Consider the following 22846-nt stretch of genomic DNA (forward strand, 5'->3'; position numbering starts at 1 on the left):
TTCATGCTCTGCCAAAAATCAAATATCATACAAGCACACCACACGTTGTCCAAAGCATAGGAAGTCCTCTAAACAGCACTTGATGTCCCTGAGAAGCTGCACAAAACACCAGCGATGGATCACATTAAAAGGAATAGTCCATGGATAAAACATGTAAAGTAAGGGCGCAGCTTCAGCAGAATAAAATTAGGCGTGTGATGTTAGACATGCATTGTTCTTCCTGCCCCTGCTCTGCTTCACTTCCAGGCATTCTACACAACCCATCCTGTTTATTCAGATGAGGTGTGAAGGGTCTGGAAGAGTTATTTTGGGATACTGTCCCAGACTTTTGGAATACTGATGTAAAATACAACTCCCTACAGGCACTGGATTCTTCGTCTGCTTTTTTGTCAAATTCTAACTACTCAGACTGATATTAGTGGCCTTATCCTGTGTCCTGATTTTAGTGAAACACTTCCCTTTTCAGTTCAATATGTTGTTTTCTGATGCACTGGGCAATATCATATCCACTGGTGTTATTGAAGGCTTGTCTGGAGTCCCTGGTCACCAGTGGAAATCAGTAGATAAAGGCAGACGATGTCCCACAGCCTCTCTCTATGAACCAGCTGTATCCAAAACAGGCTGGCCCAGAGCAGGGAAACCCCTGCAACTCTGTAGTAAGGGACTACTCTGAGGGCAAAGAACGAGGAGACAGAAGAGCACAGTATGAGACACGTGATGGACCAGTCAAGCCATCTTCCTTTTAGGAATCACCAGCTGTACCTTCCTAGATGTTCAAAATATTTTTTTTCCACACAAGCTAATAGGGAAATTCCTTTGTTTGTCCACGACTATTGCTATATGAAGTGATGTATTCTGTACACCTTTCAGGAGTAAACAAGACAGCAAGACACACTCCATACTCTGAACTGAGACACACATAGTTCTGTGAATGTTCTCCTGAGGTATGAGGAGAAAGACTGAACAGCTCTGATGTTATTAGCCCAAATTAGATTAATGAATATTAGTGCTAAACTCATTACAAGGACAGCAAGACAGTTCAATGTTTGGAAAAACATATGTGTGTCATGGAAGGGAAAGTTAAATATCTCATAACTTGACTGTGAGAGCAGGGGTGTTGGTGGAAGGCAAATGGGCTACTCCATTTGACATTGGGTTTACAACTGTGTTTCCTTGTTGAAAGAAGCTAAAGAATAAACAGCAAGAGTCAGAAAACTAGAGGACTTGCCCCCCCTTGTCAGTCTAGGCCCTGACAGTGACAGAACAAAATAGATTGTGTGGCAATAATTCTTTACTCATGAGAACAGAGATCAGCTCACAGCACAAGCCCATTAAGGAAGGTAAATGAAGGCAAGACAGACTAGAGGCTGTTGCATTTGGTTGCTTTCTGCCATTTGTCTTGTCAGTGTTATTTACATTATTTTGCTATGAATAGTTTCTGTATTTTTGTGTACATATGGAACTAGGACTAAAATACCTTCTAGTGTTTAATAATCCATTTCTACTTCTACAGGAAAATGGCAAGAAACTACAGTGCTCTGTAAGGCAAATATTTTCTAATTCATGAGGTCTAAAACCCACAAATTTACCATTTGCAACATTCTAGAACATTAGCTCTTCCTCCCTCCACATATGCACTACAGTAAATACCCTAAATTTCCCTTTCAGCAAATTTGGTTTTGGTATCTGCTAACATAACTGACTGTAATTACTGCCTGACACTGAGTTATATGAAGATAGATGGGTTTGATTAGAGTTTGTGAGCTGTTTCTAGACAAGCCTTTTATTTGAAAAATACAGCCACTTTTTTCCCCTATCAAATATCTAGAGAATGAACGTGCTTTATGTATTTTGAATGCTCATTTTTTGGAATTATGCAGTATATGGTGTATATTGCAGCATACTGAAGAATGATTAACTGTAATCTTGCCACTGGCAGTTTCAGATGCTGATTTTCATGTGGACAGCCATCCAAAGCACCTACTTTCCTTTCTCTTCCATCAGCCAGGATACTTTCTGACCCACTAAGCAGAGCTAATTTTGACACGAGCACCCTTCCACGGGAATAGTCAAGTCACTTTGTTCAGACTGGTATGTGACAGAAATGTTGGGGAAGTGGAGGAAGGAATATGTGAATATGGGAAAGAAGAAAAGTGGCTATTTTGCTTTGCTGGATTAGTAGCAGCCCTTAAAAGTGCTCTGCCTCTGTGGTTCAGCTGGACATTCCTGCCAGAACATGTTCTACCCAGGTTTCTTCCACCCGACCTCTTTGAAGCAATTTCTATGTCTCCACTAAGTCTACATACATGGAAATTAATTCAGAGTTTAAGTCTGTTTTTTGCAGCAGCACTTACCAAGCTGGAGGAGACCTTCCCAAGAGAACAGCATAAACAGTGGCAAGCTGCACACACAGCGTTGTGTTGTGTCCTAAAGGATCTTCAGCATAGTTTTACCAGCAGCTGTTAGCCTGAGCTATTGAAATATTGACAGGTATTAGAGGCTTTTGTTGAAATGCACTTCTTTAGTCTCAAGAAAAGGCCATGTTGCACATTCTGCTTTCTGCTCTATGCAGCTTACTGTGCTGCCTGCCAAGCGAGTCTCTGAAAGACTAATGATATTTACAGTGCTTCTTCCACATTTGAACACAATATTTTCATGATAATTTAATCTAGAATTCAGACCACCCCATGAGCTGGCCTTCTCTGAGAAAAAAAAAAAATATCTCCTAGAGAATATGATTGGTAAAGCAATATAGAGCTTCATGAATGCCTAATTTCTCTAAACCTTTTAAAATTGCAGTTGTAACTTATACAAATTTACAACTGCAATTTATAGCACATAGACAGAATTTCAAAAAATATCACAGCAGGTCTCTTGTGTTGCAGCCTAGACCACTGCTGCAAAACTCTGTGCAAGGACTGCTGATCCAGATCAATTTTTGCCCTATGCGAACTGACAAGAAACTGACTGGAAACCCACTGTGTGCCCTGCCACTGTGGGCATGCTCTTATGGAAGTCTCTGTGAGCTGTGTCGTGCCTCTCACTCCTGCCCAGTGCTCCCGAACACCAGCACTTCCCAGCACAGCCTGTGTCACCAAATTAAAGGGTGCAGCAATGCTGACACGGCCTCCTTGTTCGATCCCAATTGTTCTGCACACCTTCACATCAACCACAGCACACACAGGCTGTCACTGCAGCAACTCTGGCAGCTTAGATTAGATGCTACCAGTATGAGACATGACAATGCCACAGGGTGAGCCAGGTCCCCAGCTATGTCCTCACTGAGGGAACCGTGACCAGAACTGCCTATTTCAGCAGTGAAAACACCAGTAGATTAGATATAGAAAATACCATTAGAGTTAATACACCTGAAAGAAAAATGAAGGGGAATTGCACTTAAACAGCAAAGTAGAGGGACCAGAAATGTGATTCAGGAGCAGTTGTTGATCCATTCAGGGTACCACAGTGGAAACCTTGCCTTTTACAAGCAATGTGGATTTGAGTCCTCAAGAAATGGGACAGAGGGAAGCAGAAAGAATATGTGCACAAGCATGCATGAGAGAGGAGCTGGGGGATTGAAAACTTCTAAGAATATATGGTTAGCTCACATGGTAACAGGTAACAATTAATGTCCTTCCTGCAGAAACACACTCAGCAGTGCTGTTGCCAAGGAATGAACAACTGAAGAAACCTGAAGAAACTCCTAAGGATACTTATGCAGAATTTCGTGGTAACCTAAATTATTTTGCATTACATTTGATAAGTGCATATTTTGTATTAAGCAAATCCTTAGAATTGTTTAGTTTAAATATTTTTAGGTATTTTCTCCCTGTTCACAGATAAAAGATAAAGAAAGAACACTGCCAAATGTGATGTTAGTAATCTCTTGAGATTTCAGTGTCCTGCTTTATAAATATTCTGTAACCATAGACAGATTGCTTCCAAGGAATGTGTGCCTAGGACTGAAGTTCACATTATGAAATTACAGAATCATTTATGTTGGAAGGGACATCTTGAGATCACCTAGTTTAGGTTTCCAGTCTGTCTGAGCTGAAGGAGAAGAAATGAGCATGTGCCACACCTAACCCAAGAGCCAGCAGGAAGAAGAGTCCTTTCCATGGGCTCTGAACACATGCCACACTAGGTGGGCTCCTGACCTCCTGCACAGGTTGGAAACTCCTGCCCTGAAGCTCCCAGCAGAATCTAGGATCAAGATATCCACCCAAAAGTTAGGGTCTGCCAAGGGTTGTGTGACTCTGTGAGTTCACTGACAAGATTCACCAAATCCCATGGGATTTTTAGGAGCAGAAGTTTAAAGACCCATACAATTAGTCAGCAAAGCAGTATCAGTGACAGTGGTGAATGTACATTGATGTAATGAAGCTAAAGGCCAAATTATTCCTCTGGATGTTCTGTTTTCTCGCCAATACAATTGCTTTAATCTGATTTGCCTTTTTCCTCTCAGCTGCAAAGCCAGCTTAAGAAAACTAGAACACACCTAAGGTGATGGCAAACAGCTTGCTTAAGTCACTTTACTTGGAATGTGGATTGCACCCTTGCTCAGCTCTAGAAGACCCTGGGGCAGAGTGCCATGGCATTTTTAAAGTTCTTTTGGCAGAAACCCAGGTTGCTCAGGCAACAGTGAAGTATTGCAAAAACATTTCTTCCAAAGCACTTCTGCCCATTAACAGCCTTCTCCAAGGGGTTATCTGTTACAGACTCATCTCTAACTAAAGGCAGTGCCAGGTGTGAGCATGGAAAACTTGAAGGCTACAGAGGGAATCTCCAGCAACACAGATCCTTTGTCTGCAACAAGGCCAGTCTGGTTTACACCTCTGTGAGGACACAGAGAATGAATCATGCAGCTGAGATGTTAGAGGAAGAATTCTTGCTGCCTTGTCCTATTGTGTACTACATTTTTAATGTGTATTACCTGTGTTGCTTGGTTACTCTCAATTCAATGCAGTTTTTAACAATACATTTATTGCCCTGCCATGCACTCTCTACTCAAAAAGAAGCACTCGAGGAAGCAGTGCTTGGCAACACAGAGCTGGACACTGATGGTTTCTAACACCATGAAGAACTTACTGACCTGCTTCCCACCCCCTGAGCTGCCATATCTCCTATGGAAGAACAGCAGTAGAGACTACTCTGTCCTGTCTGAACTGCCCCAGAATCATTCTCATGTCTGATGAGAAAAGAGGACTCAGAATTGCCAGTGTCTGCATGAATGGACAAATAACCTATGAAGCAGGAGCTCTGGAATCAAACACCATGAAACATTATCAGAACACTAATGACTGCATTTCCCTTCCATTTTCCCTCTTGCCAACAAGTCCTCCTAGTGTAAATGGATATCCAAATACGTGCAAAGGATTCTAAAATAACCAGTGCAAAACTCAGAACTGCAAATGGGCACTAAACGTAATTTATATGGAGTGAAACAGCCTGTAGAGAGCACATCTCTGTGAGGATGATGGTAACTATTGGACTGGTTTTCATGTGAATCAAGTGTGCTCAGGAGATGTTTCTGGACCAGCATCCAGCCTGATTTTCACATCCACACAACATTTTATGGATTGCAAACCCTGAACTGAGCACTGACCCAGTCTCTTGGATGGATGGTAACTGAGCACTAGACACTCATTTAAAGAAAGGTGAAAGCTTTTACAGGTGGCTTGGAGTTTAAGGTACCATTTCGAGTTGGAAAAGAAAGCTGTCATGTAGACACAGCCTTCACCTCACTTCTGCAGCTGAAGGGTAATAAAAGAGGTCTTGGACAGGTGAAGATGGTCGTCTTTAACACATGAAGTGTGAGCTCAAAATCAAAGCATTGGTTTTCTGCGAGAAACATCTGAGAATAAAAAATTAAAGCTTTCTGTATCTTGTACTTAGTCTTGACTCAAGTGAGAGTGATCATGGAGGGCAGTAAATAGAAGTCTTACAGACAAAGAGCAAGGTGTCCTAGAAAGAAAATGTCCCTGAGGCCAAAAAAAAAAAAACCCAAAACAACAAAACTCAAACATAAGAGGAGCTGTAGCTAGAAAAGGGAATAAAAAAGAATGAAAGCTACATCATTTTTTGATGCAGCCAGAGAGTAATACACACTTTCTGCCCAGAAATTTTGAAACAAGTCAGGCCCAAATCCCTAGTGACACAAAGAGAATTTTTTCACTACTGTGTTCTAGTTTGCATTCATTAAAGACAGTGAATGAATGAATGAATGGAGTTGTCTCATTTATAACTCATGACATGTAGACATACAAGACTCCTCTACATTATATGCTTTGACAGTGTAAATCAAAATCATCTCCTCTCAAGAGCATGTTCATAAGTTTAACACCTTGGCTAGTCAAATTCCTTCCTGCTGTGTGAGGACCAACAGCAACCACTAAACCTGAACTAACACAGAGCTTTGGGATGTCACAACTACCTTTTTTTCTAACGCTTTAGCACCTCGAACTCTGTCAAGCAGGAACCAAATCCCTGCTCACAATCACAAATCCCTGTCACAAATCTTGTCTACAGCTTTGGCAAAGGGTAATCCTCAAAGCTGGCTGTCATCACTGCCTCTGGACCAGTCTGCTCACAGAGGGATCCTTCCTGTCCCCTGCTCCAGAGTCTGGGCACAGACACTTCCCGCGAGCTCCTGTCACTGACACTTGAAAGGTCTCCCTCAGTGTGAACCTATGGCCCCAGGACGGGTCCACAGACCTGAGTGTCCTCCAAGAACGTAGCAGAGGCAAGTGTGGCTGAGGAGTGGTTTGTGTTGGGTACAGCTGCAGCAGGGTAGGACAAAGTGCAGAGAGCTGCTGCCCCCCTCTGTGCCACAAGGGAGAGCACAGGTCACCAGGTGACAGGCTGTGCTCAGAAGGTGCCAAAATTCACCCCCGACCTACATCCCCTCCTGCCTAGCTCTCTCACAAAGGCTCTCTCTTCCACTTGCCCCACCCTTGATTAGAGACTAGACAGCCATGGTCTGCAGAGGCACAGCTCTCCCAGTCTCCGTTCACCTCCAGAAGGTGAGTGTCTTACTCCAGCTGACCAGACACATCATAAAGAGTCACCGTGGCTGCCTAGGGCCATGCAACAAAGACAGGACACCATCCAAGACAATTGTGCAAGAATAACAAATGTGTTCTGTCTGGAAGAGCACAGCTAGAAATCCTTTACCTAAGAAGTTCTTGGACAGAGATGATGCAGAACTCCACCCATATGTGAGGGCATCTGCTCCGGGATGCTGAGGAAATGTGCCTGCCTTGCCAGGAGCTGGCTGCAGTCATGGTCAACAGCTTTGAAGGACAAGTGGCCATGAAGGGAGCTTGGCTGGTCCAGGCTGGCAGATGAGGATGCTCAGGTTGCTTTGGAACATGACCAAAAATATCAGAGAAGACTTTGTGAACTAATCTAAGAAATCCTAGAAATCTGACAACATTGCAAAGACCACTGTTACGGATGTCTAAGGCAGATTTTCCTTCAGTGTTTCAAGAATAAGGTTGTCTCTGGTACATGGATGGGGCAATGTGAAGCAAAAACAGCATGGGATTTTTTTGGAAGTATTGCAATGCTTTGAATTCTCACTTCCTCTTCTCTGCCAAAACTGTAAATCACTCAGTATAATAAGAGCCATAATGGTATGAATAAGGTTTTTTTAAATTACTCTTTTATTCATAATAATAATACTTCAAAAGATTAGTTAATCATTGAGCTTTATTATTATTTAGATTCATGAAAGCTGAGGGACAGAGGCATGAAGACCCAAATCAGAGCCATTGCTATTATTGAGATAAAGACTCTACCCCATCCATGATAGAAGTTTCAGAGCATCATACAAGGCTTGATGAGAATATGTACGTGCACACAAACACACAGGGAAGGAACCTTTCTTACAAGCTGCCTGAAATTTGGGAGGCACGTGTGAACATCTGACATACACAGATCTGGAGCCCAGCTAGCCTTTTTTCCTTGGACTCGTTGTTAACCAAAGAGCAGTTGCTGAGCAGCCCCTCCTGGTAGAAATGAATTACTGCTTTTCCAGAGGAATTGAAATTCAAGGGGTTTCATTCCAGCTACAGTCACTGCAACTGTTGCTCTCTAACTCTTTACCATGCTGTCAGTGAAAATATGAAGGGATTTAAAATCACACTCCAGAAAATCATCTGTTAAGATGAATTTTGCTGAAGATCCAAAAGTGCCACTTCATAAAATCAGGTATCTGAGAAGATGAATCATCCATTGCTTTAAACAGTTCATGACCTTCAGTGTGTCACAGTCCACACAGTGCTGTGAATTTCAGTTATTTGTATAGAAATTGAAACCTGTTTTCAAGCACTTGAAGACATTTTCCTTTATTACGAAAGCCACTTGCATGCTTACATCTATTGCTAACTTCAGTTGACTTCTGTTTAACTGTTCTGCTAAATCTAAACATTAGACAAGATTACTCACACTCAGGCTTTGTGGACACTTAAATTATTGGGGGTTTAACTGTGTAGAAACAATAATAGCACATAAAACGCACTTTCTAAGTTTCCTGTGGTGTAGGCAAAGCAAGTTATATATTTTAATGTTATTGAGTCTTTACCAGTCTCCACACTACCCCCTGAGCTCCTGGCAGAATCTGACATTTAGACCAATTAGACTACTATCACAACTGGCATAAAAACTGCATTGGTGTCATCTCACCAAGATAGAGTATTATTTATCCCAGCACAAATGGAGATGCAGGCAGAATAAAAAGCATTGTTGCAAGTTGCTAGATACCAAGGCCTTTTCTACTAAATTATTGTAGAAAAAGGAATACAAAGAAAAGAGATCATATAATGAAAGATTTTTGTCAAGGCCAATTCACATACTTTAATACAAATAAACACATGCATATCAGTGTTGACTACTAAACCTCACAGTCAGAGAACAGCAAGATAATGAGAGCTCTTACATTTCATAAAAAGGGAAGAAAAGGAGGAAAAGATATTTTAATTGTGCTTTGGTTAACAGAGAGAATGAGTTTGATAAACAAGTGTCAGACTGTATTACCAAAAGCCATAAAAAGTCATATCCTGCTCTGACAGATAACATCAGATCTAAGTGCTCATAGGCAGTCTGCTTGCGAGTTGGTAAATTCTCCTTAATTTCTCCCACAGACCAGATTGGGACATAAAGGAAACTGATCTTTGCTGAGGCCACAGTTTCCCATATATTTTTTTCAAGGATTCTGATGATGTATCCTGCCCCAGATGAACTTTTTCTTCACTCATTTGTTCTTTCTCCTTTAGCTGAGGCAGGGCAGAGGGATCTGTAGATGTGTGATGAACTGAATCAGGAAAGTGATCCAGATTAAAAGTCATTAATTATCCAGTTCCAGTTCTAATGCACCATGTAAGCACAAAACCAGGTATCTAGGCACAGCTTAGGAGACAAAGCAGGACATGGATGGAGTAGCTACTGGAAAGAGGGGTGAAGGACACATTAATGACCTAAATGTAACGCATTTTAAGAAATCCAGTACAATGTCACAGGAATTAGAGAAATATAACTTTTCTTCTTCTCATGGCTCTTCCCAGGGTAAAATCATGCCTCCTTCCTCTTTCTTAGAGATGGGATTTTTCTGAAAATAACTGTTTTATCATCAATTCAAGGTATTTGTATGCATCATTATTAACATGTTTTTTGCCAATTATAGATGTGGACAATAACATTTATTTCTAGTAGAACAGCATCTCAACAAAACTTCACAACCTCCCCATTTCCTCAGTTGCTGGGTAGAAGTGAACTGCAACATCTTTTCAAATTAAGAACTGAAAAGTATCCAGAGAAAGCACAAACGTGCTGCAGTATCTGCAGTATTGTCTTTTCAGGATAGGAACATCAGTGCAGGACTCAACTCTGCCATCAAGGCCACAAAACAAGGTGGTTCTTCGACTAGACCAAAAGCTGGTGAGCAAGAGAAATATTTTTCCCTTATTTCCCATTTTCACCATCTTCTCCCTTTGGCTGAGTGTCCTCTGATGGAAAACGAATTTTACTAAGGGAAACCATGTCCTGAACTGCCCAAATGGCATAAAAGCATTTTAGCAGCATCACTCCATATGAATGGGAGTCAGGCCACTAAACTGCAGCATGATGTGTTCCATTAATGGAGAGAGTAACATCTCACTGCACCATCATGATTCAAGTTATTTGACTGTAATAGAACTTTCAGTTCTCAAATATTCTTAATGTATTTTTCAGACTCTCTTCATTCTAAACAATGCATTTAACTATTTTTAACACCACAATACAAAGCAATTATCACTGTTCTTTGAGAGGCCATGTAGATATATACATATTTTCTAAACAAGCCTTTAGCCATTTTCTCTGTTGAAAGAGGAGTTAATTTATTGTCGGTAATTAATGCAGCTTTGGTTACATTAAAATACATCACTTAGTTGTGAATGGCTTGGGAGATGGCACTACTTAATTTGCTGTGACTTTCCTGGTCTCTGTGAATGACTATGACTAAGACACTTAATTTTCTTCTGTGGGAGTCACTTCCTTGTTAGTATTTTCTGTCACTATGATCAGTTTCTTCTGCAGTCATAACCTCATTATTTCATTATGAACTAAAAACTTCCTCGCTGAAAATGAGAAAATTTGGGGAAATTACTGACAAGCCTTAAAAATATTTCCTTTGTCATTGCATAAATTGTAATGTCTATTGCTTTTTCACACATATCTTGACTTTGTGGAACATTATTATAATCACAATTATAATCCATATAAGGATGTAAATTTTCCCTGGTAGAGGTACCTACAATACACCTGAAATTGATCTTAGCATCAACCACAGATTTCAGTGGTAATTATCCAGCACTTTGTGTCCTGAGTGGCTAGAGCTCATGTGCTGTCCTCTACACAATTAATTTCTGTCCCAAAATAGGTATATGGGATGAAGTTTGATTTATAAAAGACAATATTATTTGCTGATTTGTATGTAAACAAGAACTATTCTGAAAACATGCTTATGTTTCAATTTTTTTTTATTTTTTTTCCACCGTAGAGACAGCTGTTATTTATGGAAACATTCTGTAGACAAATTCAGGATTTTTACATGTTGGAGGAATGTAAATTCTTGCTGCTTGGAACTTAACACAGTGGACTTGGTCTTAAACAGAAAAGCAATGTGAAGAAGGAAACAGCTTTCAGCAAAGCAGACTCAGTCATGTGGAAGTTACCCTGGAGACTAACTAAACTCTGTCAGAAAGCTCCCAGTTCTTTGCTTTACTCTAAGCAGGTCCTTCAATTTTCAAACAGTAAAGAATTTGAAGGAGTCTTCTCTTTCAGTTCTCCTCAAGTTCTCACTTTAGCCTTTCTAAAAATAGGCAGGGACACAGTTTCAGTTTTTCAGTTTTGCTATGGGTTTCTAAAAGATTCTCCAGCAGCTGAGAACACAGGAGAAGGTAGGAGCAGCCTGACATCTGCCTCCATGGACATTGGTGTAAAATCAGAGTCTCAACACCATCACATTTATTTACTTGTGCAATACAAGATCAAGACAGATTTATATATTTTTTAAGCAAGAACAAAAACAGTTTGGTTTTGCAGTAAAAATAAGATGTACTGGGAAGCTGGTTTTGCTTAGCGTTCTCTGACAGTTTAGACTTTCCCTGACACCACAAATTGGCTGAAACAGAAACTCCTTGGGACAAGAAAGGGAGTGATATCAGTTTGTTACAGAGAGGAAGGAGAAAGCTGTGTGCCTGTCACACCCGGCACCTGATAGCCCTGCCCACTGCAGAGCACTCAGGGTTGGTTCCCTAAAACACAGGGGAAGCTCAGAAAGGCTCTGTTTTCGTACCAACAGAAAAGGACACTGACTGTGCTTTGGAAACAATGCTAACATCCAGCCTCCTCCTCAGCTAGCAGGCTCTGTTTAGGCAGGGGAACTCACCTCACTGTCCTTTCTCTACATTAACTTTGCGGCAGAAATGAGTTCTGCAAAAGCAACAAGTATGAAGAGCTGTTACTCAGCAACACAAAGAGGACTCCAGTGAACCTGTTTGTATAGCTACCCCTAAAATGTGTAACGAGAAAAAAGCCAAACAAACCCCAAACATCTTCCAAATATTCAAAGTTACTCTGAAAAATCTATTGTCTCTTTATCTTGTCTGCATGGCAAGCTTAAATTCAAGTGATTGTCCCTGGAGTAGCCGGATTGATCAAGAAATTCAGACACAAAAGCACTTACCAGCAAATCTCAGGGGTGGCAACACTGCTCAACTTTATTCATCAACCTTCCTTGCTTTTTCTGAATCTTCACAAATATCTGCTAAAACAATTCTTGTGGCTTCATGCTTAATAGGAAGCAGCATCAGTAAAAATTCAGGTCGAGGACAACAAGGCAAGATGGTTATGATGAAAATTGCATCTGAAAACCTTCTCTCTTAACGTCAGTGTGGATCTTCACATTAAATTATACGAGAGGCTTAGGGCAATGATGTAGAGGCATTAATGGTTAATGTAGTGGGACATGCTCCCTTGTAATTGCCTCCTGTCATTGCTGCAGTGCCTGTGAGATATTGTGAAGAGACAGAGCCCAGTTTACAATCCCACATCAATGGATCTTCTCAAACTCTGAGGTAATTTTTCTTTTTGAATGAATTGTCAAACTGCATTGTATTAACAAAGGTACCTGAAAGGGCATCAGTTCTGGTCGGGAAAAGGAAAAAGGGCCTTCTTGCCAATAAGTTACAATTCTTAGGAAAGAACAAAAACAGAAAGCCATGATCTGGGACAATACTTTTGGCTGGTGTAAACAGAATTCAGCTATCAAGTTAAGAGGGTTTTCTTCTAATGGAATTAATTGAAAAAATTGCTCCCCCTCATTTACATTTGTTGCATTTGGCCTGTCAGCTGTTCTGAGGAAAAGAAGCACTCAGAGATAGAAAGGGCATGGAAGAAAAGGAGCAAACACTATTACAACAAAGTAATTGAAAGGCCAAGAGAAAATGGAACTTGAGTGATAACAGAAGCCTTATGTCAAAAATAAATACTTTTAGGCTCTAAAAGACAGTTCTGGCACTGAGTACACAGAGACAGGACAGAACGAAGGAGAAGCATTTTATTTTATTGAATAATTCCAAGAAATGTTTCAGATCTTGTTAAATATTACTAAAGAGATAAATGATACTGGGAATTGTAACTTTAAAACTTGTATCAATATAAATAACCTGCTTATAAAACTGAACACTACTTTTGTCATCCTCTCCTGGCATATTCTGCTATTCTATCACTTTTCCATCCACAGTACCAAGTGTTATGCACATGTCTCTATTGATCACTGCCAGGTCTCTGTGCTATCTTTCCATTAGCTTCAATGAATCCAGATCTGTACAATATTCAGCATTGTAATATATATATACACCCATGCTGTGGTCTCATGAGCATTCTCAGAGCACACCCTGTGCCAGTTCATCTTCTGTGGTTCAGCTCACCATGCCTGCACCTCCCATTCGGCCAAGGACTGCCAGGGTTGTGATGACAGCACAGAACTGTCAAACATCCTCAAACTCACAACCTGCAGTCTCCCTGAGACTGTGCTGTACACACAGTAGGCAGCATTTTCAAACTCATCAGGGAGAAGAAGGGAAAGAAAGTAAGTTATACTGGGAGATTCATAGAGTTGTTGAGACCACCACCAAATCTTAAGTATCAAACAACAACCAAATATTGAAGTCTAAAGGTACAAGTTAAAGGGGTCTCATGGAAAAAGCTCCTGCTTATTTTATCATCGTGCTCATGAGCTACACTGGACCAAGCTCCATCTTACTGAGTTCTGTGCCAAATCTCCAAACCTGAAGTAACCTTCCTCCTGCTCTAATGCGTTCACATCTCTTTTCCTCCTTGGAGGCTTCCTTCCTCAACCTTCAACCTGCAAGAGCCAAATTTAACATTCGTGCTCTTAATAAAGTAAGAAATCAACAAAAGAGCAAGTAATTAGATACACAAATAAAAGCCTGAAAACAGAACTTCACTACAGATCTCACAAATCCTCATGACAAACACCTAAGAAGCTTGAACTGCTTCCTTGCCTGTGGGGCTATGAATACTTCATTGCTGCCCTTCAGTAAGTTCTGCTTTCTTCTAATCACTGTTTCAGGATGAAACAGCTCTGAAACCTGAGTTATCTGTCATAAAAAGGCAGCTTTATTACTTTTATAATCTCTGATAATAGAGATAGTTTAAGATACTATTTCCTAGAAATATGAATTGGCAGAAAACACTCCGCGATTTAATATCCCATTTCAAATGTTGCTAATTCTCTAAAGGGGGGGGATAAAAAGGAACACTTGAGCTTGGGTCAACCTCAATTAGGAACAGAGATCAAGGACACCAGCCCATGTTGCTCTGGGTTGGTATGACTTCCTGGTGGCTTTCCATAAATTCTCAAGGTAGCTGGAGTGTCATTAGTCTCCTCTATTCTTCTAGGGGCTAACCTGGAGACATCAGGATTATCCCTGGTATACCTCAGTATTGCAAAGAGATAAATAACTTGGATACTTTCCTTTAATCCACCACGAGGTCTTGTTTTGTTAAAAAAACAAAACAAAACAAAACAAAACAAATGGTTGGGGGAAGAGAAGCTACCAAGGGTGGGAGTCAGCCCCCATCTTAAAAGAAGGATCACTCTTTGCCAGAATAGTTATCCTGCCTTATCCAGTGACCACCCCTCACCCCCTAAATTATAACATCATTACAAAACACAGCAGAAAATTGTTTCCACCTGTCACATTATTCACAGATCTGGCACTGGCACCAGCATTCAATATTGCCCAGTATTCGAAATCTAAGATCTCTTTTCAGATGCTTGTAATGAAACATGCATGAAGTGGACATGGGAGAAGAATCCTGAATGGATTTAATTATTTTGCATTCTTCACAGGGTTTGGAAGCTGATGAAGCTTTAAAAGCCTCCACTAAATGCAGAGATATAAAATACATCCTAAATAACTAAATGCAGCAACAGGCCTATGGGGGACACAAAATCTGATCATTCAGGTAAAGAGAGCTTTGTTGATGCACAAAGGAAGTGGTTTCAGGTCATATCAGCCAGCTTAATTGATTTCCTACCTTTAGACCTCCGTGTAATTTTAAAACTTTCTCTTTTAGAGTCAGTGAAATTTTTTTTGAGGTACAACTTTTAGCTTAAACAGTTAATTCTGGTACTTTGGAAGAGTTTTCTGTGTGTTATATTCACTGGTAGAGAAAACCAACTCAAGGAACAAATTAAGATATTTATTTTTGCATTGTTACAAATTTATGGGGGGATTTTCCATTAAATGTATTTAACAGACAACTCATTTGCACTCAGACCTTTCAGCATTTTAATATGCTAAAATATATACTTTTGGTGCCATAAAAATTATGGTTAAAAATAATTCTCAGGGATATACTGAGGGGACAAGAATTTTAAGCAAAATAACTCAAGTTCAAATAGTCAATTCCCTTCCACAGTGGCTTCTACTTCATGAGATTATATTCTTTACACTAGCTAACTATATACAAACAATACCACAAAACTACCGTTAAGTGCAAAAATGTAAAAAATATACACAAACATGTACACAAATTGCCATGTTTCTGTCTGAGCTACCTTACAGTTAAGAAATCCAGTACAAATGCATGATTTGTATTTATGTATCTGACTTGTAAGTATCTAATATTCAATTGTAAACAAGATTCATGTAGAGCAACTTAAAACAGTTGTCAGAAGCTTAAATCATGAGGCCTGGAGACTGAAGAACTGTGCATACTAGGATCCAATCTGACATACATACCCACACATTTTCTGACTTATCTTGCAGGGGCGTTTAGGGTTCTTAAAGATTTAGAAGTATTCATCTACTCTAAACAAATTCTTGGATGTCATTGTTTTACAAAATGCTTACATTTCAATATTTAAAGGAAAATCAGTATCACATTTGCAGGTGTATGTTTCATGTTTGATAAGAGTGTCTTCATAACTGTTGAAAAGCTTTTTCGTTTATTAAGAAGCCTTTCTTGGCAACTCAGTTAAGGAACAGTAATGAAAGCAAGCAATGGATGTTCACAATCAACCACTTAGTGAGCAAATAGAAGCAGACACGTCCCTTAAACACAGATGAACTCAGAGGGGATTATCCAGCGAGTCACTGACAATGCTGATCATTAGGCAAGTACACACAGGGTACACTGCACTGCTGAGAACCTGCAGGATTTAAAAGACATAGTGGAAAGAAAATGGAAGCTGCCTTTGCATCGATGTGATGATTTGCTGCTCTCAGTCACTGCTAAAATCCTTAGCAAGAATGGTTGGTTGGTTAGTTTTACAAAAGACGGCTCTCTTCTTTTCAGGAACTTCTGAGGCACTCATTGATGTACTAACACCTGGATATTTAAGAAAACCCACAAAGACAGTTTTGTCTATTAGGATGGTGCTGGGCTAAGTAACAGGAATAGTAGTAGTAGTGTTAGAGTATTGGGAGAGAATTAAAACATTGTCTATGCCAGTTTACAGCCTCTACAAATACGAAAACTGCCCATATATATAGCAACTGATTTCAGTGAAAAGTTCAAGTATAAGAATATTTTAGCCAATCTTGCGCTAATGGAAAATACAGTAATGTTATCCATAAGCTTCCATTTCCAGGAAATACGTCCAGAGTCAAATCTCATTTTGTGTATTTTTTTAAGTGCTTGAAAACTTAGAGCATTGAGCAGAGCATTTGATGAATCCCTTCTCATGCACGACACTTCTTGATTTAAAACAAGCTGAACTCTACAAGACACATTCTGCAAACTAATCTTAATATAAAGACTAGTTTGATAAGTTTTGTGATTTATTAGTTTTTTTACACATTTCAAACACTGCAACAATGCAGAATATATACCCAAAAATTAAAAAACCATTTACAAAATAAAATGTTGCAAAAAAATTAGAATCAATTTCACTGAAAAGGCTCAAGTAAAGTGCAAGCAGTAAATGAGAGGATTTACATAATGAAAGCGAAGTTTAATAAATTTGTATAATCTGTATTGCTGACAATGAGAGACACACTACAAAAATGTTCTGCCTTGACATCATGCCCTCATATAAAAATATATTCTAATTGCCTTGCAGTACAATCAGATCTTGACAGAATTGAAAAAGAAAAGAACACTGAAATGCTACTTATTTTCAGCAGTGTCTGAAAGGCAGAAAATATGTAGATTTATGCTACTGCAGTGTACTCTAAGTGGATGAACTGGACTAGCTGTTTACTAGTACTAGCTAATTACTAGTTTAGTAATTGCCAATGAAAAAGGTGCATTGCTACTTACTTGCACAGATCCACCACCACTTCTTGAGACGGCACTGAGGAGGTGCCACATTGCAAACATGGAACCCATTCCTGTGCAAAATGCTCATGCTTTGAGCTCTCACTAAAGTAGAGCTCTCTAATTACTGAACAGAAGTATGCACTGGAGCAAATATTTTTACATCAGAAAATATTTTATGTTATTAAATCTGCAGGTATTTTTCCTCTCAAGCATCTCCTCCTGCTTGCAGCAAGTCCTTTAGCTGAAATAACCAGGTCTTCAAAGTGTACCACAAATTCAATGATTCCAGTGAATTGAAATAAAACTTTTTAATATCACCTGTCACCCTATGCAGGAATCTGTATTTACCTGGAGCTTTGTTTTATGAAAAACAGTAAAGCAGACTGCAGATGTCTCCCCAACAGAGGGGACATTTTCACATCACCTACGGTCCAGCCAGATTCTTTGGTGCTCAGGAATAGCTAGTATAGTATCAGCATGAACAAGCAGCAATTTTTTTCCTTCATACACTCCTTGTCCCTTAAGGCCCATCAGCAAAGTTTCTGCGAGAGGCAGGTTAATTTAAAAAGAGTGAAAATACTTCCTCATCACCCTTAGAGAATGAAGTCTGATCAATAGCATCTGATGTCCCTCTTTCAGGGGGGTTTCCCACATGGCATATGGGCAGGAATTTCTACTTATGACTAGCACAGAACTATGACAAACTTACATACTAGCTAGTCATTTAATCGACTGAAAGTCAAAATTAGTCTTTTTCTATTCAAAAGAATCTTTACTTTTTATTCTCCAGTTTTTGCTAATACAAGACAAAAAAAGTTCATTATTGCACATCTACAGCCAAGACTTTTAACGGCCCCAAAATGGTGCAATGTCAGATGCTTAGTAAAGCTCTGTGGAGATACATGTCACCTACTACATGGTAAATAATGTTAGTACCAACTTTGATTTTTGAAGTTTTGCTATCCTTTTTCAAAAACCTCTTCCCATTCCCAGTTTCAATTAAAGGACCCCAAATACTCGCTGTCAAATAACTGAAGACACATAATCTAAATTAAGAATACCTTGTGAGAGCAGCAACTTTACAACAGTATCAACTTTAAATAAAAGCAGATTTCTAAAATAAAGTCTGTATAGCCTTTTAACCATGAAATTATGAAATAATTTGGTTTTACTTATGATTTTTCATTCTTACAAAGAACTGTTGGCGACAATTATAATTAATTGTTTTCCTGAAGAGCAGGTATTTTTAGCATTGTAATTAGTGTAACAGTAGACAAAAAATGTTTTTACATGAGTTTAAATAAATTTAAGACACTTCTCTGTAGGATCATCATCAAATGATGCTCTTTTCAATAATCTGTGTAAGCTTCTAAATCACATAAACGATAATGCACATTACATTTTATTCACACTATAAAAAAAGCACAATATACAGGCTGTATCCTTTAAAGTGCAACACAACAGAACATTTCTGCAACATTCAGGTTCTTCAAAAACCCACAAAAGTAGGTATTTAATATTTAGGAACAAATTCTGTTCGTTGGTGTATTGACACTGAATCTAAATCTGAATGGTTATCAAGCTTGTCCTTGCTGTAAGTGCCACGCTAAAAGCGATGCTTATAACCACTAAACAGTATTACCTTATCTGCTTCCACATTAGACAGCCTCATCCCTCATGTCCACAATGAAAGCTTTTATCCTTTAGTCAGTCAAGAGCATCTGCAGAGCCCTTTATTGAAGACAGTTCTTTGACTATGCTCAGAAAACCTCTTTAAAGTCCATTTAGGTTCACCATAAAGGCTACTGCTTCAGATGTCAAATCTACCAAGAAAAATATGGTAAATGGAACAGAGCAAGCATGTCTCTGAGTTGGCAGCGCATGCTTCACTATGTTTGGCACTATCTACCAAATGTATTGGTAACACACAGTATAAGCACGTACCAATTTGCTTTTCACTTCATAAATATTTTTGGTTGGATGTTTTGCTAGTATCAGTTGGAAAACCTCATTTGTTCCTGAGATGAACGTGACAAAACAAAGTGAGCTCCATCTAAAGCTGCCAACAGGACATCCTTCGCATTTCCAGCCTTGCTACCTGCCTGCTGAGCCAGATTTACAATCTCAATCCTCCCCAAGGCGCCACTTCTGAGACTCTTCTTGACGCACATCTGGCCTAATCTGGTTTCTCATTCCACCCAGAACATTTGAGGTCGCCTCTGTTGCAACAATGAAAGGTTTCACCACAGTTGGTGGGATTTGGCGGAGGACTCCTCCTACTGCTCCAGTGACTCCTCTGTTCTCATGCTCACGAGCAGCAGTCTCATAGATGGTTTGGGCTGTGTCTGTAATCCCCTTTAAGAAAATAAAGGAAAATAAAGGAAATCGGTTACACTGAAGAAGACAAAGCAATCACTTCTAGTTTTAAGGGAAATTTTAAACTGCTCAGCATTTTTCTTCTTTTGATTTGTATTATAATTGTAGTAAAACAATACCGATATGAATATGATTTCATTCTTCTAATGAGGCCTAAAATAACTCTCCTACAGACTTAAATATTTTGTGCAACTTCTGATAGCATCTCTCGTGCATAAGGGAAAAAGCCTTGGGGTATTGTGAACTATTGAAAAAAACTACAAAATTCATTGGAAACTCAGCCAACACCTTACATCATAGACACTACATAAGGTACAACTAATGAAGTATAATACAAAATATGATAAAAAAAGTCAGCATTCTAATTTATAATACACTGTCATAGTAGAGAAAGGTTCCATGTCTTTGAAATCCTGCATTATGCTTAAACTCTGCCTCCCTCAGAATTAACAGTAACTGCAAAGATGGCTGAGCAGAAAGGGAAGGGAAGGATGGATGACACAGAACTGGAAATCAAGTTTACTTGGCTCAGAATAATTGTAAACCATCCCAACCACAGAGCAGTCAACTCCTATTCACACTCATCTGCATGACATTTTAAGTTTTTTCCACTTTTTTCATTCAAGATTTCTGTTGGTGTAAGATAATTGATGAAGCGAGTCTTAATCAAAGCTGAAATCTTCCTTCTCCATTTGGTCAGTCTAAACTAACATCTGTTATTTTATTCGCCATTTTAGGAAATAATTCTCAGCTTTGGTTCCCAGCAATTGCTCCTGCACTCACCTCTTTCACAACACTGTACGCTTTGGCTACGCCCTCCCGCAGGTCGACCGGCTGATGAGCCAAGCGGCGAGGGAACCGTTTGATCTTCTTTGCTTCAATGAAGGTAGGCCCTGGTGACACCATGTCATAAGCAGTTTCTGCAGCTGCCTGCACATCAGGAGCAAATGCAAAGCATGTATGTGTTACAGCACCTGGTCACAAATGTAAACTACTAATAGGCTGATGTCATTGAAATAAAAGAATTCTTATTCCACAAATAACATTCATTTGCATCAGATTACAGTTTTGTACAAGAACTTCTGGAATGTGCAGCTCTAACTATACATTAATTCCATAATGAAAGAATGAATGTTGTAGGTGTGGGTGGGGTTTTCTCCCCTCCGAGTTGTTGTCTCTCCAAAGGCATCCTCTAAACTGCATAAAATGCTCAAGACAGAAACTGAAGATTTGACCAATGGTATTTCTAACAAACACACAAGCATACCTATAATCCCACTTGTGATTCCTAGCACTGGTTTTCTGACAATACATGTTCAAGCTTAGGCACATATACTATTTTTGCAAGACTAGGTGGTAAAAGTGTATTTTAATTCTAATTTTGTATATTTTATATTAAGAAACATAAATTTATTTACACTTTAATCCAAGATTGCCTTAGGGCTAAATCCAGGAAGCTTTACAGACTTTGTGTAGATCTACAGAAATAGTATTGGTTTGGGTTTTTGTTTTTTTCGGTTTTTTTGGTTTGGCTGGTTTTGTGGGCTTGTTGGTTTGGTTTTTTTTAATTTTTTTTTTGAATAAGCACAGATAAGCTGACATTTCTAAAAAGTAAGAATCCACTACTGGATAACAGACATACATGAAGAACTCATCTTTCTCAGTGATTTTTTTAGTGAAGCTCAACATTTTCATATTAAATTGTACATTGTAATATATTAAAGACATTAAGAAACAAGCAGCAGCTTGAGTGTTCAGCAGTATTTTAACACAATTTTCTAACCATTGTATTTGATGCCATGACCTCACAGACTCACCTCAAAGACTGCTGCAAACTTTGCCCAGTCTCTGCTCTCCTATTTATACAGCTGCCTTTTCTTTTTCAATAGATGCTCCCAACCTTAAATCTATAGCATTAAGATATTAACTTAATACAGAGTACTTACTAGCCACACCTCTCATTTTACATCTAACTTGAGGGGTAATACACTCTACCTGTATAGTCTGAACCATTCTGTTGGTTAGCTCCAGTGCTGCCATTGCAGTGGAAGTACCAAAAGAAGCTGCTCCTCTCTGAAAGCCTCTGACAATACGACCATCCTTGCGGTACTGCTCTATAGGCAACCACACCAGGTCTTTCAGACCTTGCACTGAAAATGAAGACACAACACTAGAGTCAGACAGATACGCAGAATGCCTTGAAAGTAAATGAAAACAAGAGTCAAGATGGTTTGCGTTGGCTTTTTGAGAGGGGAGAGGTGTTTGGTTTTTAAAGAAACAAACACATTCATATGTAGCTGAATAGAAGCAAGAATTAACTTACCTAACTGCACAAGTGAATGCATAGGCCCTACTCCTCCCAAAATTCCTGGTAGCTGGTTTTTCTTTATATCATTAAGCCATTCACTGATGGCATAGGAGAACAATTTATCCACACCTAATAAACTAAAGTGAATACAATTATTATTTTTTTTAACAAACAAGTCCTAATAAGATAAATGCATTCATTATTCACTGAAGTAAAAGATGTCATTTAAACAAAAGGAAAGCTTCTTCAAGCGCCATCTTTTGTTGCTGTTGGCTAAGCCAAGTATTTCAAATGTATATGCTTCATGAAACAAACTCAAAATTGTATAATCACATCCAGTTCCATAGGAAGTGAACATGAAACTAAAATGAAGAATGTATCATCAAGAATAGCACATATATTAAATTCTGTTCTGAGTTAGGAGTTCTTGAATTACACCTTTGAAAAAAACCTAGAATCAATAAATATTTGTAAAGTCAAAAAGCATTCTGGATTTTAGAAGGGCATCTTAAGAGAAAATTTGCTTTGCATTTGCAGTGTTCAGTTATTCTCCATAAACTTGTCAAATTTGCAATAGCAGTGTTGATCCATATTTTGAAGAAACTTACCCGTGTCTGTAACAAAGCCTCTTCAGCTTTAGTTCTGAGCAGTTCAACTGAGCAAGCCCAATAAGAATCCCAGCTAATGTTCCCTGTAAGTGAAATATTTTGTTATCAAAGACATTTACTCAACCTGTATAACGAGTGAGAAATAATTTCATCATCTCAACTCTTACAAGTAATCTATCTAAGCATTCTTCCCCAGTTTCCCAAATGCGACTTGTTA

At 39.1% G+C, this 22846-nt stretch overlaps 1 protein-coding gene across 3 annotated transcripts in view; it reads right to left on the reverse strand.

Moving 5' to 3' along the window:
- Positions 1 to 15252: 15252 nt before the first annotated feature.
- ATG2B (autophagy related 2B) overlaps positions 15253 to 22846 on the reverse strand; it is a 45018-nt gene continuing 37424 nt past the window's right edge. For all 3 annotated transcript variants that reach the window (XM_014884482.2, XM_014884481.2, XM_014884480.2), the window contains exons 38-42: positions 22630 to 22712; positions 22037 to 22158; positions 21709 to 21863; positions 20497 to 20643; positions 15253 to 19692 (exon numbers count right to left, since the gene is read on the reverse strand). In XM_014884482.2, coding sequence (XP_014739968.1) covers positions 19462 to 19692; positions 20497 to 20643; positions 21709 to 21863; positions 22037 to 22158; positions 22630 to 22712 — 738 coding nt within the window. In that variant the 3' untranslated portion in view covers positions 15253 to 19461. The remainder of the gene's footprint in view (positions 19693 to 20496; positions 20644 to 21708; positions 21864 to 22036; positions 22159 to 22629; positions 22713 to 22846) is intronic.

Source organism: Sturnus vulgaris, chromosome 6 (genome assembly GCF_052056855.1).
Source record: "Sturnus vulgaris isolate bStuVul1 chromosome 6, bStuVul1.hap1, whole genome shotgun sequence".
In the NCBI taxonomy this organism is placed as follows: Eukaryota; Metazoa; Chordata; class Aves; order Passeriformes; family Sturnidae; genus Sturnus; species Sturnus vulgaris.